The sequence below is a fragment of the Gadus morhua genome, chromosome 11 (genome assembly GCF_902167405.1).
Source record: "Gadus morhua chromosome 11, gadMor3.0, whole genome shotgun sequence".
In the NCBI taxonomy this organism is placed as follows: domain Eukaryota; kingdom Metazoa; phylum Chordata; class Actinopteri; order Gadiformes; family Gadidae; genus Gadus; species Gadus morhua.
Genome location: NC_044058.1, coordinates 29,309,556 through 29,326,391, shown reverse-complemented (window position 1 = coordinate 29,326,391; position 16,836 = coordinate 29,309,556). Strand labels below are relative to the sequence as shown.

General features: G+C 47.5%; 2 protein-coding genes across 6 annotated transcripts in view; one reads left to right on the top strand and one right to left on the bottom strand.

Annotated features, from left to right (window-relative positions):
- The window catches only part of slc2a11b (solute carrier family 2 member 11b), a 15,964-nt gene extending 12,603 nt beyond the window's left edge, over positions 1 to 3,361 (bottom strand). The window contains exons 1-2 of one of the 4 annotated variants that reach the window (XM_030369909.1): positions 3,202 to 3,361; positions 719 to 769 (exon numbers count right to left, since the gene is read on the bottom strand). In XM_030369909.1, coding sequence (XP_030225769.1) covers positions 719 to 760 — 42 coding nt within the window. In that variant the 5' untranslated portion in view covers positions 761 to 769; positions 3,202 to 3,361. Of the gene's footprint in view, positions 274 to 718; positions 773 to 3,201 lie in introns of those variants that run through there. The other 3 variants (XM_030369908.1, XM_030369910.1, XM_030369907.1) reach the window with 3 other exon arrangements.
- On the top strand, positions 2,180 to 16,836 carry si:dkey-98f17.5 (EH domain-containing protein 1). 2 transcript variants are annotated; one of them, XM_030369911.1, is made up of 12 exons: positions 2,180 to 2,443; positions 3,160 to 3,271; positions 4,053 to 4,146; positions 4,764 to 4,818; positions 9,184 to 9,324; positions 9,772 to 9,932; positions 10,835 to 10,933; positions 12,877 to 13,022; positions 13,849 to 14,020; positions 14,355 to 14,467; positions 14,961 to 15,048; positions 15,138 to 16,836. In XM_030369911.1, exons 1-12 carry the CDS (start codon positions 2,332 to 2,334, stop codon positions 15,189 to 15,191), a joined length of 1,347 nt encoding a protein of 448 aa, XP_030225771.1. In that variant the 5' UTR covers positions 2,180 to 2,331; the 3' UTR covers positions 15,192 to 16,836. The 2 variants fall into 2 exon arrangements, with proteins under 2 accessions (XP_030225771.1, XP_030225772.1); XM_030369912.1 differs by lacking the exons at positions 2,180 to 2,443; positions 3,160 to 3,271 and adding an exon at positions 3,365 to 3,998.

The window sequence follows — 16,836 nt, the reverse complement described above, 5'->3', positions numbered from 1 at the left end:
TAACTTTAAAATGGAGCTTGGCAGAGTACGCTCTGCATTGAGTGAGAAGCTGGTGGACTGGAATGAACAGACCTAGCTCTAACCCTTACACCAGAGAGACAAACACAGCTCTGTCAGTGGACCGCTGGGCGTAACCTCGTTAGTTAACTCTCTGATGCTGCACGATATTTAGAGTTCACACTGCATAGCGTACTCAATCTTCTCAGAAAGACACAAGTTCAACCTGTAGGAGACAATCCGAAGAACTGGTCTTGGTCCAACACTCACATGTGTCTCAGTTGTGGCTTATTAAAGTACTTTAATAGTACTTTATGTGAAGTTGTGCAGATGTGTTTTTGGTACACCAACCGCCATGCCGAATGGATGTAATGTGGTAAGTTATTGAGCAGACAAGACGATTATTAACAATCATCATGTTTGCATGCTTGATTCATTTAACTCATTTCATTAATCGAAGTCTTAAATGACATCGTCTGGTCTCAGAAAGGATATCTGTGCGGCAGCAACATCTATTTATTTTAAATATGTAGATTTGCAGCAGGACATGCACTGTTAACGAATTGCAAGATAGGAAACGTGATGAAATCGTGCATCGGAGACAGATTGCATTATTTAACGATGCAACCGCTGACAGCGATGCCTCAGACCGGCCTGCTACGTGATGGGCGGTTTGGTCACGAGAGCAGCTCTCCGTCTAAAAGTTGTTACTGTATCGTACCTTCCTCTCTGCTGGGGCCCCACCGGCCTGGTTCAGAGTCATCGTGGTCACCTGCTTAAAAAGAAAAACCTTTACTACTGCTGGATGTGATTAACATCCCGCTCAGCCAAGAGGCTGCATCACGGCCTCAGGGGATCCCATCACATGATCCCTTGCTTGATCTGGTGGTTGCCCTTAGCAACAGAGGGATCGGCATCCCGAATCAACAGACGATGAATCGGCTCATTGTGGTCATGACTCATGTTATGGAGAATGAATATACTATAACACAGCCTGATGTCCTCACGCGTAGTGAACTGGAGGAATAACTCGCTTCTTTGATTTCAGTGTTAACAGAAATGTAAATGTTATTACAGTTCAACTTTTAGTGAAGACCCTCCGTCTAGCCCTCCACTGAGCGGGGGCCGGTGTGACGGCACTGCGTGTGGAACTGGAAGTGCTGATCCAGAGGGTCAGCCTTCTGCTTCCGGCTCATCCCAGTACGGGAGGTCCCCGGGTCACAGAGCCAGTATGCACCTCATCCGTGAAACCCCGTTCAGCAGAGATGTGACGGATGGCTCCTGTTTACCATGAGAGGGCCCTAGGGAAGGGGCCCTAGCCCTCTCCCCAGGGGCCCTAGGGAAGGGGCCGTATCCCCCTCCCCAGGGGCCCTAGGGAAGGGGCCCTAGCCCTCTCCCCAGGGGCCCTAGGGAAGGGGCCCTATCCCCCTCCCCAGGGGCCCTAGCCCTCTCCCCAGTGGCCCTAGGGAAGGGGCCCTATCCCCCTCCCCAGGGGCCCTAGCCCTCTCTATGAGGGCGGGCTCTATGAGGACGGGCTCTATGAGGGCTCTATGAGGGCGGGCTCTATGAGGGCTCCATGAGGGCTCTATGAGGGCGGGCTCTATGAGGGCGGGCTCTATGAGGGCGGGCTCTATGAGGGCTCTATGAGGGCGGGCTCTATGAGGGCGGGCTCTATGAGGGCGGGCTCTATGAGGGCGGGCTCTATGAGGGCGGGCTCTATGAGGGCGGGCTGGGGGGAGAGGGCTCTAGTGGATCCAGTTCATTCACTCTAGTGATGTTGGCTCTCATTTCGGTTTTTTGTAAGAATTTGGAACACAAATAGCATAAATAGCTTAGCATATATATATATATATATATATATAGATATATATATATATATATATACACATATATAGCGCCTTCTGACGTAGGGGGGATATTATTATTGGTATTATTATAATGACTTACATTATTAATGTTTTTCTGAAAGAATAACAATACTAACATGTAGTTGTTATTTATTCTATAATTATTATTTTATTCTATAATAATAATTATATAATAAACTTGTATTATTATATTTAATTATACATATATATAATTATATAATAAACAATTATATAATAAACGATAATATAAATATGAAATTGTATGGGTTTGTCAATCGATCCGTTCTTTATACAACAATAATAACAGATGTCTCTTCGACTCTGACGTCAGAGGGCGCTCGGCAGGGCGCAGCGGGGCGGCCCGGACTCAACAGGCTTGGAGTGCAACACCGTAACTCTTCCCCCGCAGACAGTCCTAAAGTAACGTTCTCCGGAGCAGCAGCCGCCGCTCCGCGCTGCTGTCACCATGTCGAGCAGAAAGCCCCGTGCGGTGGCGAATCCTTTGGAGACCACCACGACCGCACCCGGGGAGCGCATTCTGAAGGAGTGCCACAATCTGTACGTCGACAGCGAACACGGTAAAGAGCGAAGGGAAAGTGTGTGTGTGTGTGTGTGTGTGTGTGTGTGTGTGTGTGTGTGTGTGTGTGTGTGTGTGTGTGTGTGTGTGTGTGTGTGTGTGTGTGTGTGTGTGTGTGTGTGTGTGTGTGTGTGTGTGTGTGTGTGTGTGTGTGTGTGTTTGTCTGTGTTTGTAAATCAGCGATTCGATATAATGTAACCAATAAGTTACGCAGCACATATAGTTCAGATGTTATGCAACGCAAAGTTCATGGGAAACGGGATACGCATGGGAGCTCTACACACCCTAACGTTATATATCTTATTTAGACATGTATTCTTGCAGCCTTTGAACCCTGCTCTGCGTTTCGTGTGTAACTTCGTTACTTTAGTTACTCATCATTCGCCCTTAAGCTGAGCGGTCCACGGGATCCTAGATCGTCCCGACCGCAGACTTTTAATGTTATGCAAATTTAATCACTTTACATTTGCATAACACAAGACGAAAGAGTACCTAACATCCATGTTAACATATGCATCCGTACCAAGGCGTTTGCCTTTACACTATTACATGTGTATAACTATTGCTGTGTGGTCGCTGATCACTTCTGATAAAAAATTGTAAGGGCTTATTAACAACAGAACACCTCACTTCAGCTAATGCAAAGCAGCTGGAAGACCTGTTAAAATGGTGGGGATTAGAAACACACGTTAATAGAACTGCCTCCTCTTACATCAGGTCTGGTGAAGATCGCCAGCAGTGTGGACGTGCATCTCCTACCTCCACGGAAGAAGATCTTCGTGATGATAATGGGAAACCACTCGGCAGGGAAGAGCTCCTTCATCAACTGGTATTCTCCCAGTGCCACTCGTCCATCCACCGCATGATTGAGGAGGGCCCGGTTCTCCGGCCGAGCCGCTTCAGAGCAGCTTTCAGGCTGCCTGCTCCGGACCTGTTAGAGAGGAGTCCAGCTGGACACTCATTAACTACTGAGGATCTAAATCCTGTCTTAAAGTCTGATCCTCCTCCCTGGGACAGCTTGTGCGATGTGATGGTTGAAAGTTACCTAAAACAAGACAAATATAATTGAATCAACATAATAACCGGTTTCCAGATACACATTTAGAGTTGAGTACACAAGTATAGCATGCTTTAGACAGAGTTTTAATGTGTGGTATAGTTATGTAGAGGCTTTGGGGTTTGGTCAATGGGAGGGATGGGACAGCTGCTTCACGTTCATCTTAATGTCTCTGGTGTTCAGGTATATTGATGATCTGCTGCTTCACGTTCATCTTAATGTCTCTGGTGTTCAGGTATATTGATGATCTGCTGCTTCATGTTCATCTTAATGTCTCTGGTGTTCAGGTATATTGATGATCTGCTGCTTCACGTTCATCTTAATGTCTCTGGTGTTCAGGTATATTGATGATCTGCTGCTTCACGTTCATCTTAATGTCTCTGGTGTTCAGGTATATTGAGATGATCTGCTGCTTCACGTTCATCTTAATGTCTCTGGTGTTCAGGTATATTGAGATGATCTGCTGCTTCACGTTCATCTTAATGTCTCTGGTGTTCAGGTATATTGAGATGATCTGCTGCTTCACGTTCATCTTAATGTCTCTGGTGTTCAGGTATATTGAGGAGCACATTCAGAAGACCGGCGTGGCTATTGAGACTCAAGGCTTCACCTTCATCACAAGCGGTCGCAAGAGAGAATCACTGACGGTAAGAAGTATACTATTTCTCTAACGTAACGTCTACTGTTGATACAACTGTCAGTGTAACACTTAAAAAAATGTCACTGCATGACTTTTCATCAATGTAACCAGTTATATAACCAATACTGTTAAAACTTTTCTTTCAACTGTTTCTATAACCTGACTGTTACACTCTTCTATGACCTGTTTCTATAACTGTCCGATCTGGACTTTTCTATAACTGTTTCTAGAACATTCCTTTATAACTTAAACTGCTTAATGCCTCTGAACACCCAACAGTTGAATCGTCTCACCTATGAGTTACATATTACATAACTCATGAATCATCACATTTGCTATTTAAAGACTTGGGAGAATTGGCAGGTTGTTTTTTACACCTCCTAAAAGGGAAAGAATAATTGCAGCCCGTGTACAGAAAGTGTATTCCTGGTCAACAGTGCCTTTGCATTGTTCACCAATGAATGGTAGCTGTACATCCAATCCCAGCCCATTCAGACAGAGGAGCCAGGATAAGGCCTCATGTACCCGAGGGTGCTGGGTCTCCACATGGAGCTCGTGTCTCGCTGTGGCTGGGGTGTGTAGTGCGAGAAGGTCATGGCGTTTGCTCCTCTCTCCCTCCCACAGGGCAACGCCACCTTGCACCTCTACCCCCACTTCCGACCCCTCCTTGAGTTCAAAGGTAAGCTCTTCCCTTTGAGATGCTGCCGTTGAAAGATGATTCGGATTATCTGGTCTTAACTATGCCCTTTGAAAAACAATGCTCATACACCAGTTGGCCTACATTCTGAAATACACACATTCACTTGTCAATGCAGTGATGAAGCTGCACTGGGAACCCACAGTGCACTTCAAGGTGAACCTCCACCTGCTGATCCAGTACACGGCTGCATTGTAACCCACACGGGACTACGACCTCCGGGTCTCGAGGGAACACAACCCCACTTGGTGGAGCGCGTCTTACTCATGTTATGGTAAAAGGACTGCATTCATACAGCGCTTTCTAACCAGTGGCCACTCGAAGCGCTTTACAATATTGCCTAACATTCACCCATTCGTGCACACATTCACACACCGACGGCGGAGTCAGCCACGCAGGGCGACAGCCAGCTGGTCAGGAGCAGTGAGGGTGAGGCGTCCTGCTCAGGGACACCTCGATACTGCGGGGATTGATCTAGCAACCCTCTGGTTAACAGCCAACCCGCTCTACCTCCTGAACCACATGATGCCCCAGGTTGTCTTGGGCGTGCAGAAGGCCAGCAGGACAGACAGACAGACAGACAGCAAGCCAGCCAGACAGCCAGACAGACAGACAGACAGACACGCTGCGACGCTGTGAACTGTCTGCTGGTCCGACGTGTTTCCCAGAGAGGACAAGCTGTTACAGGTTCCATACTGTAACAGAACAACACCACAGCGTCGTTGGAGGGTGCATTCCTGCTGTGAGCGCTTTCCCCCCTGGGAGAACGCAGATCCTGGGAGAACCTGGTTGACTAACAGCCGCAGACGCCATCAGGCTCCTTATTACGCCATGTCCTACGTCCCACCGTCACACACACGACCTACATGAAGGTTCTCCTACGATCTCCTAGTGCCTGGGTCACAGCTGTCGCTGTCCTTGGGCTACGGTGTGGGTCTGCAGGCCTGATCTGCGCTGAACGGTGTGTGGATCAGTGGGTCGATGGGCTGTTGGGCGGAGGATGGTGCAATAGAAAATAGAAGGAGTGTGTGAGATGATGTACCTGTGTGTGTGTTGTAGGGCGTGGAAAGGGGTCGGTGTATGTGTGAAAGGTTTTGTGAGAGGGTGTGTGTGTGTGTGTGTGTGTGTGTGTGTGTGTGTGTGTGTGTGTGTGTGTGTAGGCTTTGGTCAGGGTATGTGTGTAGGCTTTGGTCAGGGTCTGTGTGTGTGTGTGTGTGTGTGTGTGTGTGTGTGTGTGTGTGTGTGTGTGTGTGTGTGTGTGTGTGTGTGTGTGTGTGTGTGTGTGTGTGTGTGTGTGCGCGTGCAGGGCTTGGTCAGGGTCTGTGTGTGTGTGTGTGTGTGTGTGCCCGCAGAGCTTGGTCTGTGTGTGTGTGACTGTCTGTTCACTGGAGTGGAGAGCACATGGTGTGTGCGTGTGCGCGTGCGTGTGCGTGACTCAGAGCCACACGCCGCCCACCCTCAGCAGTGCAGTGGCATCAGAGGAGCTGCGGAGAAATGTCACCGGCTTGATCCGGCGGTCGGACCGGCTGCCCAGTGTGAGTGTGAGTGGGGGTGAGTGTGTGTGTGAGTGTGTGTGTGGCCGTGCGGGGATCCATGCAGCTCATCTCAGCCGATCAGGGCTGCGGGCGGAGGACGCGTGTGGGACGGATGCCTCCAGCCCGCCGCGGGAGGGGGGAGGATGAGTCATCAGAGCTCAGCAGCGGGCGTCCTGATTCACGGACCTGGAGAGGAGTTCTGCACGTCGCTCCGGAACGGAACGCGTTGCGTTGGCTGTGATGTGCTTGTGGCTGTTTAGTTTGGTTATCAAGGACGGAGGTGTGTGTGCGTGTGTGTGTGTTTTGCTACTGTACTTAACAACCTGTTGCTGAGTTTGGACTACACTGCTCTTCATCACTTCGTTGGTATTGGACAGCGCAGGGTGTTCCGTCTCAGGCTGCTTGACTCGTGGTTGAGTCAGCCTCTCTGCCTCCTCCGCCGTCTCCCCCGCACGCGGGACCAGGTAGACTCGTCACCGCCGTCATACGCAGCCGTCAGACGTTGACCGAGGAGTTGCCTTCGTGTTCGCTTTTCTCGTTGATCGTGGCGAGCTGACAGTGAAAGAGGGATCAATATGTCACCGTCAGCGTCCTGTTCTTTAATGAGAGTGTCCTGTTCTTTAATGAGAGTGTCCTGTTCTTTGATGAGAGCGTTCTGTTCTGTCGACTCTTTTCACTCCTGCTAACCTTTCCCTCCCACTCCGAGGGGGATCTGCAAGTTTCATGAGGAAGAAGAGTGTTCATCTAGTTAATATAGTGATGTTAGTTAGAGATCACTGTGTGTGTGTGTGTGTGTGTGTGTGTGTGTGTGTGTGTGTGTGTGTGTGTGTGTGTGTGTGTGTGTGTGTGTGTGTGTGTGTGTGTGTGTGTGTGTGTGTGTGTGTTGGGGGGGTCTTGCCTATCAGTAGGATGGTCTAGCGCCGTCACGCTAGCATAAGGAATGCTAATGTGCAGCCCCCAGGAGGCGGGGCTCCGGCACAAGGGTGTGATCTGTGTCTCAGCCCGACAGCTGCAGCCAACTCTCAACTAGCGCAATCACATCGCGTGTGTGTGTGTCGTGTGCGTGCATGTGCATGTGTGTGCATGCGTGTGTTTGTGTGTATGTGTGTGAGTGCTTGTGTGTATACATGCGTGTGTCTATCTGTGTGTGTGAAAGATTTAGCCTGGCTATTGCCAGACCAAGCTCAATCGTAGGTTGCACGTTGGACTGGGGAGGCTGCTGTCATTTTCTTCAACACAAGAGGCGTGATAAACAGGCCTACTTCAAATGACTCTGTACGCAATTGGCTGCTTGCCGTTGCTTCCCTGTCGTCCTTCTGTTAAACCAGCCAATAGTGGGACAGGGGGAAAAACCAGCTTGGTGATTGGCTCCCGCAAAAACGTATCGAAGCAGAAAGAAATGTGTTGCTCTTCTCCAGACCCTTGTGCCGGGCGGACTCAGACCGCCGGCAGAACGGGCGGGGCTCCCCAGTCTATGAAAGACTGTGAGTGTGCGTGCGTGTGTGTGTTTTTTTTGCGGCCCATGGATAACAAGTACTTTGATGTATATTATATATAAGGTGTATTTTGCGGCGCGTGGGGGGGGGGGGGGGTCTTTGGGGGCGGGAGCAGCCCAGCGTGGCCCGTAGGGCCGTCCAGCCCGGTGCATCACAGTCGTTCTTCACTAGCTAGCTTTACGCCGCGCTCACGCTAAAGCTGCCAGTTGAAGAGCTGTTGTGAGTAACCATGACAACCGGCCACCCCCTCGCCGCCCTCTGACTGTTGTGATGTGACGGTGTTGTGTTTCGTCACAGTCGTTACGGGACGGGTCAACCTTCAGCCAGCCCTGCTCTGGTAACAGCTGCTGACCGGTGTCATCACTAGTACTGTGGTTGTTATGGTGTCATAACTAGTACTGTGGTTGTTATGGTGTCATCACTAGTACTGTGGTTGTTATGGTGTCATCACTAGTACTGTGGTTGTTATGGTGTCATCACTAGTACTGTGGTTGTTATGGTGTCATCACCAGTACTGTGGTTGTTATGGTGTCATAACTAGTACTGTGGTTGTTATGGTGTCATCACTAGTACTGTGGTTGTTATGGTGTCATCACTAGTACTGTGGTTGTTATGGTGTCATCACTAGTACTGTGGTTGTTATGGTGTCATAACTAGTACTGTGGTTGTTATGGTGTCATCACTAGTACTGTGGTTGTTATGGTGTCATCACTAGTACTGTGGTTGTTATGATGTCATCACTAGTACTGTGGTTGTTATGGTGTCATAACTAGTACTGTGGTTGTTATGGTGTCATAACTAGTACTGTGGTTGTTATGGTGTCATCACTAGTACTGTGGTTGTTATGGTGTCATCACTAGTACTGTGGTTGTTATGATGTCATCACTAGTACTGTGGTTGTTATGGTGTCATAACTAGTACTGTGGTTGTTATGGTGTCATCACTAGTACTGTGGTTGTTATGATGTCATCACTAGTACTGTGGTTGTTATGGTGTCATAACTAGTACTGTGGTTGTTATGGTGTCATCACTAGTACTGTGGTTGTTATGGTGTCATCACTAGTACTGTGGTTGTTATGATGTCATCACTAGTACTGTGGTTGTTATGGTGTCATAACTAGTACTGTGGTTGTTATGGTGTCATCACTAGTACTCAACACACACACACACACACACACACACACACACACACACACACACACACACACACACACACACACACACACACACACACACACACACACACACACACACACACACACACGCACACACTCCCAGCAGCCCGACCCAGTGTGTGTGTTCCTGTGCGGTCCCAGGTGTGACGGACTACCTCTCCGCTGAGGTCTCCAGCTCCAAGCAGAAGAAGTTCAGCCTGCTGACCTTCGTGGACACGCCCGGCCTGGTGGACGGAGACATGGTGTACCCCTTCAGCGTCAACAGCGCCATCACCTGGCTGGGTACGCCGCACCACCTGACCTGATCGTAACCAAGGGTTACGGCCAGTCTGGCTAGATATGGAGGACACACCGCGTTACAGTTACAGACGTTTGAACTGGAAATGTTTTGTTTGGGTACATTTATTATGGACATGTATTATGGACATGTATAATACGTATATGTATTATACATTCATCATATTTTTCTTTATTTTTGGGTTTACACAATTGGTCAGAGCAATTGTGGCCGCAACATCGCCTTCCAGATGAATTAAGTTCTCTTCCTTCTCTTACCTGTCTGCCTGTCTGCCTGCCTGTCTGTCTGTCTGTCTGTCTGTCTGTCTGTCTGTCTGTCTGTCTGCCTGTCTGTCTGCCTGCCTGCCTGCCTGTCTGCCTGTCTGCCTGCCTGTCTGTCTATCTGCCTGTCTGCCTGCCTGCCTGTCTGCCTGCCTGTCTGTCTGTCTGTAGGGAAGCAGGCGGACCTGGTCCTGGTGTTCTTCGACCCGATGGGTCAGGCTCTGTGCAAGCGGACGCTGAACATCGTGGAGCAGCTCAGTGACGCCGTCGGAGACAAGCTGCACTTCTACCTCAGCAAGGCGGACGAGGCGGGCAACGAGACGGACCGGCAGGTACGGCACGACATCATATATAATATAATATATACCGTATTGGGCCTATAAGACGACCCTGATTATAAGACGACCCCCCGTTTTCAACACAAACATTTAGAAAAAAAAATTTGCAGACCAGATTTGCGCTGACTGTTGGCATCTTTGAGGCGTTGTTTTTGTGCTCGCCATCTTCTTACGTTACACTCCGTGACCCAGAGATTCTTGGCAGCTTGGCAGTTGTTACATGACTCTGCCTTATTGATGACCATTATTTTAAAATTGGCATCATAGCTCCTCCGCTGTTGTTGATTGACCTGACCCACTTGTCTCTAAATGGTCAGCCTGTCTTTCCATCTTTAAACACCGGTAACGGGCTGGTTGTTAAGGCCGCTGGCCTACTTCCTCCCGGAACAAATTTTTGGCGCCACTTGGGGCCGCGAATGTGTATTGACATTTAAAGGGAGAGGCGAAGAAGAGAACCTACACTCTGAATACTAGACCGCGAATATAAGACGACCCGACTTTTTCGGACCTATTTCGACTGGAAAAAAGGCTGTCTTATATTCGGACCAATACGGTAATATAACGTCCTCCAAGCAGAGGGGCAACGAGACCGACCGGCAGGGACACATGACATAATGTACAATATAACGTCATCGTGGCAGAGAGTCCCTCCCCAATCAGAGAGATAGCTGAATATATGAACCCATTATGGGAATGTACTTTACTTTAATCCAGCAATGCAACCAGGCAACAGCTCACACGGAGATCTGTAGATATAGAGCTTATTATATTATTTCATTCTTTTGCCCACCCTCAGCAGCCCCAATAGCCCACCATATGTACAGAGGGTGTGTGTGATGTGTGCTGCGTCTGAAGCCTCGTCCCCCACAGTAAGCTAGAGGCTGTGTTTCCTGTAGAGGGTGATGATGCAGATCGTACAGGAGCTCTGCCGCCGGCCTGGCCTCAACAAGTGTGGCTTTGAGATGTCCACCATCTACATCCCCAACCCCCAGAAGGTGAGTCAGAGACCCCCCCATCGCACCCCCAACCCCCAGAAGGTGAGTCAGAGACCCCCCATCTACACCCCCAGCCCCCAGAAGGTGAGTCAGAGCCCCCCCAATCGCACCCCCAACCCCCAGAAGGTGAGTCAGAGAGTGAACACATGAGGGGTGAACACATGAGGAGTGAACACATGGGGAGTGAACACATGGGGAGTGAACACATGAGGAGTGAACACATGGGGAGTGAACACATGGGGAGTGAACACATGAGGAGTGAACACATGGGGAGTGAACACATGAGGAGTGAACACATGGGGAGTGAACACATGATGAATGAACACATGAGTGCGGTCAGCCTCACCTGGGCCATGTCTCTCTGGGATTGAGCGATAAAGTTTGACCCAGTGAGTTTCCAGCGCTGAACTCAAACCTCAGTATTTCAACTTTGACCCCCAATTTGTTTAACGTTGTTAAACCAACCGGAACGCGGTAGTTAATTTATAAACTAAATACGTGAGTTATGAGTTCAAAGCGCTTAACCCTCACCTGTTGGGTGTGTTCCGAACACAAGACCTCGGGTCTAGGCTCTCTACTGGACCCTCACCTCGGGTCTGGCTCTCTACTGGACCCTCAACTTGGGTCTGGCTCTCTCCTGGTCCCTCACCTTGTGTCTAGGCTCTCTACTGGACCCTCACCTAGGGTCTGGCTCTCTGCTGGACCCTCACCCAGGGTCTTTTTTTATTTATTTTATTGGTTTAGTTCAGGGACATTGCACACTAATCAACATTCAAAATGTAAGTGAGCCAGAGTTAGCCTGAGAGGCTAGTTTTCGTCTGTTGTCCCCTGCCAGATATTCAAAAGGCAACCTAAAATTACAGAAATAAAATGCATATAACAGGTCTGGCTCTCTGCTGGACCCTCACCTTGGGTCTAGGCTCTCTCCTGGACCCTTACCTTGGGTCCAGGCTCTCTGCTGGACCCTTTAGTCTGGGAGCAGAGTTGGACATCATTCGGAGATTTAGCACCAAGTATCTTTGTGACTCCGACCTGGTGGGCTGTGTGTTTACACCCACTCTACCCCTGTTAATCAGGGGACCGGCAATAAACATAGAAGATGCTCTTCTCAGATACTCACCACTTGAAAGCTTTATTCCATTAAAGATTTATGAAGGATTAATATGAATGGGTTTTTGGCGAGTGCGGAGCAGCCATTAAAAAACCAGCCTTCACTGAGTCCATACGGAGAGTTTTGCTGCCGGTCGCAAAATCTCAAGCAGTGGCGACGCCCCTCTGGCTCAATGGCTTCACAAGGGCGTAACCCACGGTTACGTCACGGAGCCTACGTCCATCTTGTTTACAGATTGGGATTGAGACCAAGGACTCTTTCTGTGCTGCCCTGGGAACATACAGGGTTTGAGGTTTTATAATAAGAGAACAGTTCATCCCTGAAAACAACCAGAGTTGCCAGACACATGGTCCAAAAGACCAAGAGGTACCAAGGTGTCTGTCCAGCCTTAGCACTTCATAGACTTCAGTTTTTGGTGCTCTTGATGTAAACTCTAACATTAAGGCGTTTTGGGGCTCCTGGTGTAAACTCTAACGTTAAGGCGTTTTGGGGCTCTTGGTTTGAACTCTAATGTTAAGGCGTTTTGGGGCTCCTGGTGTAAACTCTAACGTTCAGGCGTTTTGGGGCTCATGGTGTAAACTCTAACGTTAAGGCGTTTTGGGGCTCTTGGTTTGAACTCTAACGTTAAGGTGTTTTGGGGCTCTTGGTGTAAACTCTAACGTTAAGGCGTTTTGGGGCTCATGGTGTAAACTCTAACGTTAAGGCGTTTTGGGGCTCATGGTGTAAACTCTAACGTTAAGGCGTTTTGGGGCTCTTGGTTTGAACTCTAACGTTAAGGCGTTTTGGGGCTCCTGGTGTAAACTCTAACCTGAGGTTATTTTGTCTCGTCCAGCCGAGCCGCTGTGTGAACCAGATCGATGGTATGTGCCAGACCATCGAGAAGACCATCAACCAGGCGGTCCAGAAGACCCTCGACCAGCTGGAGAAGGACTGCAACCTCATCACCTCCACTATCAAAGACCGTCTAGCCCAGGACCGGTAAACACCTCCTCCCTGTCAGTCTGACCATACGGAGCACTGGGAGGGAGACCGTGTGTGGGGTTTGTTTCAAAGCATCAAGCGATTCACCCCTAGAAGTGACAAATCCCCGGTACTCTGGTTAGTTTGGTCTGTCCCTGTACCAGACGCCCCTGCGTGCTGTGAGCACAAAACCCTTCGTCCAAACCCTTCGCCCACATGCAGTGCAGTACTTTAGAAAACTGTTTCCAATGCATACGCCCGCACAGTGTGTTACCACACGGCCTCTGGACACTGGGGATTTATCCACTAACAACCAGGGTGCACAACAGCTGTGGATGTAAGAACGTCAACAATCTATCAGAACGTAACAATCTTTCAAAGTACATGATTTCGATGTTTAGTTACTTGATCCAAACCTTAGCTAGGTTAGCTGTAGCCTAGCGCAGCCCCGCCCGTCACTCAGCGGTCCGTTACATCTGGTATCCACCGCTGTGAGGCCTGTGATTGGACGGACAGGAGAGAGCTCCGCCTCCCTAACCGCCGGTTGGCTGACGGGCGTTCAGCTTCTCAACTCAATAATATCACAATCACATGCACATAATCATAACAGACGAATAGTAAACGAGAACGTTAACCAACTGAACATGTGTTCATGGGATTAATAAAGTACCTATTTGACCTTATCTATCCTATCGCAGACTTTGCTTACATTACGATGCACATAATCATAATATATTAATAATGAATTATATCATTAACCTGATTGCCTTGAATTTGGCCGACGCTTTCATCCAGAGTCCATCTGTCAGACGTCCTCTCCCACCTCCTCGTTTGTGTCCTTCAGGGCGGACGTGGGCCACAACAGGAGTGTGCGTGTGCACTCCTTTCTGTGCGGGCTGCTGGGCGTGCTCCTGCCTGCGCTCTTCATCCTCAGCTTCATCGTCAACACCTTCACCAAAGAGGAGCTGGACGGCCTGGTGGGGGAGGGGGGGGCCAGGGTGCTCTCCGTCTCCACGGTGAGCGGGGGGAGCGTCCCGGTAGTGATATGAACGCACACCCTCGGAACGTTACTGACCAATCAGGATCCAGTATTAAACAATGCTGTGGTCAATTTAAATAAGTGATGTCTGTGTATAAGACAGGGTTTCCCAGCCTTTCTAGATCAGAAGATTGTGTAACCTGAACTTGCGTGTGCTTCCACACACCTTCACTGGACAAATCCTCTGCTAAATTAAGGAATAGTAAATAATTATGAATGGTAAATATTCATATTGATTTTGATAGACAACAGACATTTATTAAAGAAGATAATTTAAACTATAGATTGAGATTGTGTTGTTGTGTTGACAGGCCGTCTTTGTGTATCTGTGGGAGTGGATACCGGAGGATGGGCAGGTCGTCGTGGTGATGGTGTTTGGTGCTTCCTGCTACCTCCTGATGTTTCTATCCAAATACTTTGCCCGGTAAGCATTATGACATTTAAAAATACATCAGTAAATACACTACAACACATGCCCTCTACGGCACTCTGGTCTGGAAGAGTGGCGCTATTAAAGCTGCACTATGTTACTGCCTTCACTATTGTTGAAAACAGGATTTACTAATTGTTGTAACCCCAGACAGAGGGTGGATTAAGCCTTGTGTGGTTGGCTTTTTTCTACACTGTCAGTATACTTTTTGAACAAAAGATGCCTGAAATTAAAAGCGACCATTATAGTTTTTTTGTAAATTGCTTAAGTAATACCTGCATCTAAAATTCTTCATAGTGCAGCTTTAACCCAATAGCATCAGAAGCCTTGTTACTTCTGACACAAAAGACTTAAGACGTGTCTTAGCCCAGATGTACTCATGGAGGACAAGCTTGTACATGTAGCCTCTCCAACTCTGACACCTTGGTTCTGGTTCTCTGCTCTAAATGAAACATAAAGTGTTGAAGGACCTTGGTTTGTGTCTCAGTCAGGGCTGTAATACTCTGAGCAAGAAGGAGAAACGAACCCTGGCCGACTACAGCGACTACATCCAGGACGTCGTCAGACTCAAGAAGGTGAGAATCATTGTGTCGTCAATCAAGATGAAATGTTTTGTTGTTATTTTGTAAAATTGTAAATCTAATAAAATCCTTCTGTTTCACAGGTGAAATTGTACGAATCGTACCTCCAACAATGTGCAGCTGAAGGTGACTTTTAGTCCCTGTGGAATGTCAAGGACAATATTTTGGAACAGCATATAGAACAATATTTCACTATTCGTCCAAAGGCGTAGGCAACAATAAGACAATAAGCGTTTTCTGAGAGGCACAGGACAGATCTGTTGTCTCTCTCTCTGGGAACTTTGTGGGCTTTTTGATTCATTTCATAAGCAATATGTCTAATTCAAAGTGAAAGTGCCTTTTCTTTCTTATTCAATACAAGGATATCTCTGTCTGAAATAATCCCAGAGAAGGCATTCTTTTTATAATGTGAATGTATTTTTCATTGTTTGTGAAACATTAGTTCTGGAAAGTGCTGTTTACAAGTGCTGTTTGCACTCTTTAACTTTTGAAGATTTGGACTATGACTTGCATTGACGTCCTGCCAGCAGAGTTTCAAACCGATTTTTCTGGCTCTTTAGATAACAGTCCTCTGAAAACGTGCATGTTGTTAACACACCAAAACAAAACGTGTGGTTTTCACTATTTTGCCAGAAGAGAAATCCTTATTGTTGACTCAGGAATCCCTTCAGATGTTCCTGAGGTCCCCATTCACAGCCATCTTGTGTGATCTATTGACTGATCATAAACGGATGACTATGAGGTTAACTTTACTAGCTTTACTTCGGATGATCATGTGTCCTCAAAAGGTATCCCAGCGTACAGATCTTAGTGTGTTCCTTGCTCTGTCTTCTCCCTCCATGTCTGGTCATGTGTCTGCAGGGTTTCACGTTCTCCTGTCGTCAAGGGGGTAAACTTGGTGAAGGTGAGCAATAATATAAAAGTAAGGGCATCATGTTAATAAAATAGTGTCGATAAGGGAGGCCTGATTATATATTATAATGTATTTATTTCATTATTTGGCCACAATGTCTTATAAAGAAAGGTGCTCTCTCCCTCATTTACTTTCCTTTGATACGTCTAAATCTCAATGATGTGATCCCAGTAACTCAGTCGGCTTTCCTGTCTGTGTTCATGTTATTCAGCTGTGAAACTCTACAAAGCACTGATGCTTTTTACCCACTGCCATTTTGTACTATTCTCTTAGTACAGACTCAATTTAAGGGTTGATGCAATTCTTAGAGTTTTTTTTTTTTTTTTTCAATTGAACTACAATATACAACCTTGACTCTATTGTATATACGTATACACACCAATCATATGTGATCTGACACTGCCTTGAAATAGCTGTGAAACTGTCCATAAACAGGTAATGCTTTTGTGGGAAATTGTCTATATTGTTTACCTTGTGGATCTGCAACATTTCCGATAAATATAATATAAGTCGATAAATCAAAAAAAAAATCTTTCCTCGATTATTAATTGTCTTTCCTCAACATTATTTGATCTCAATAGTTCACCTATCTAGTAATCAGGAACAAATAGTTCACCTATCTAGTATTCAGGAACAGACCATTCACCTATCTAGTAATCAGGAACAAACAGTTAACCTATCTAGTATTCAGGAACAAACCGTTCACCTATCTAATAATCAGGAACAAACAGTTCACCGATCTAGAACTCAGGAACACACCGTCCTACCTGACACCCTCTAACACCTGTTCTCACAGGCTAGCGCTTTAATCACCGCAAAGAAATCCGCAGCCAAAGGTAGAATGAAATAAATATTTGGGTCATACCATT

Excerpts from the sequence above, each read along its gene's own strand:
- si:dkey-98f17.5 (XM_030369911.1), top strand. The coding sequence starts at position 2,332 with ATGTCGAGCAGAAAGCCCCGTGCGGTGGCGAATCCTTTGGAGACCACC. Across the intron at positions 4,147-4,763 it reads GCAAGAGAGAATCACTGACG|GGCAACGCCACCTTGCACCT; the intron begins GTAAGAAGTATA and ends TCCCTCCCACAG. Across the intron at positions 13,023-13,848 it reads GACCGTCTAGCCCAGGACCG|GGCGGACGTGGGCCACAACA; the intron begins GTAAACACCTCC and ends TGTGTCCTTCAG.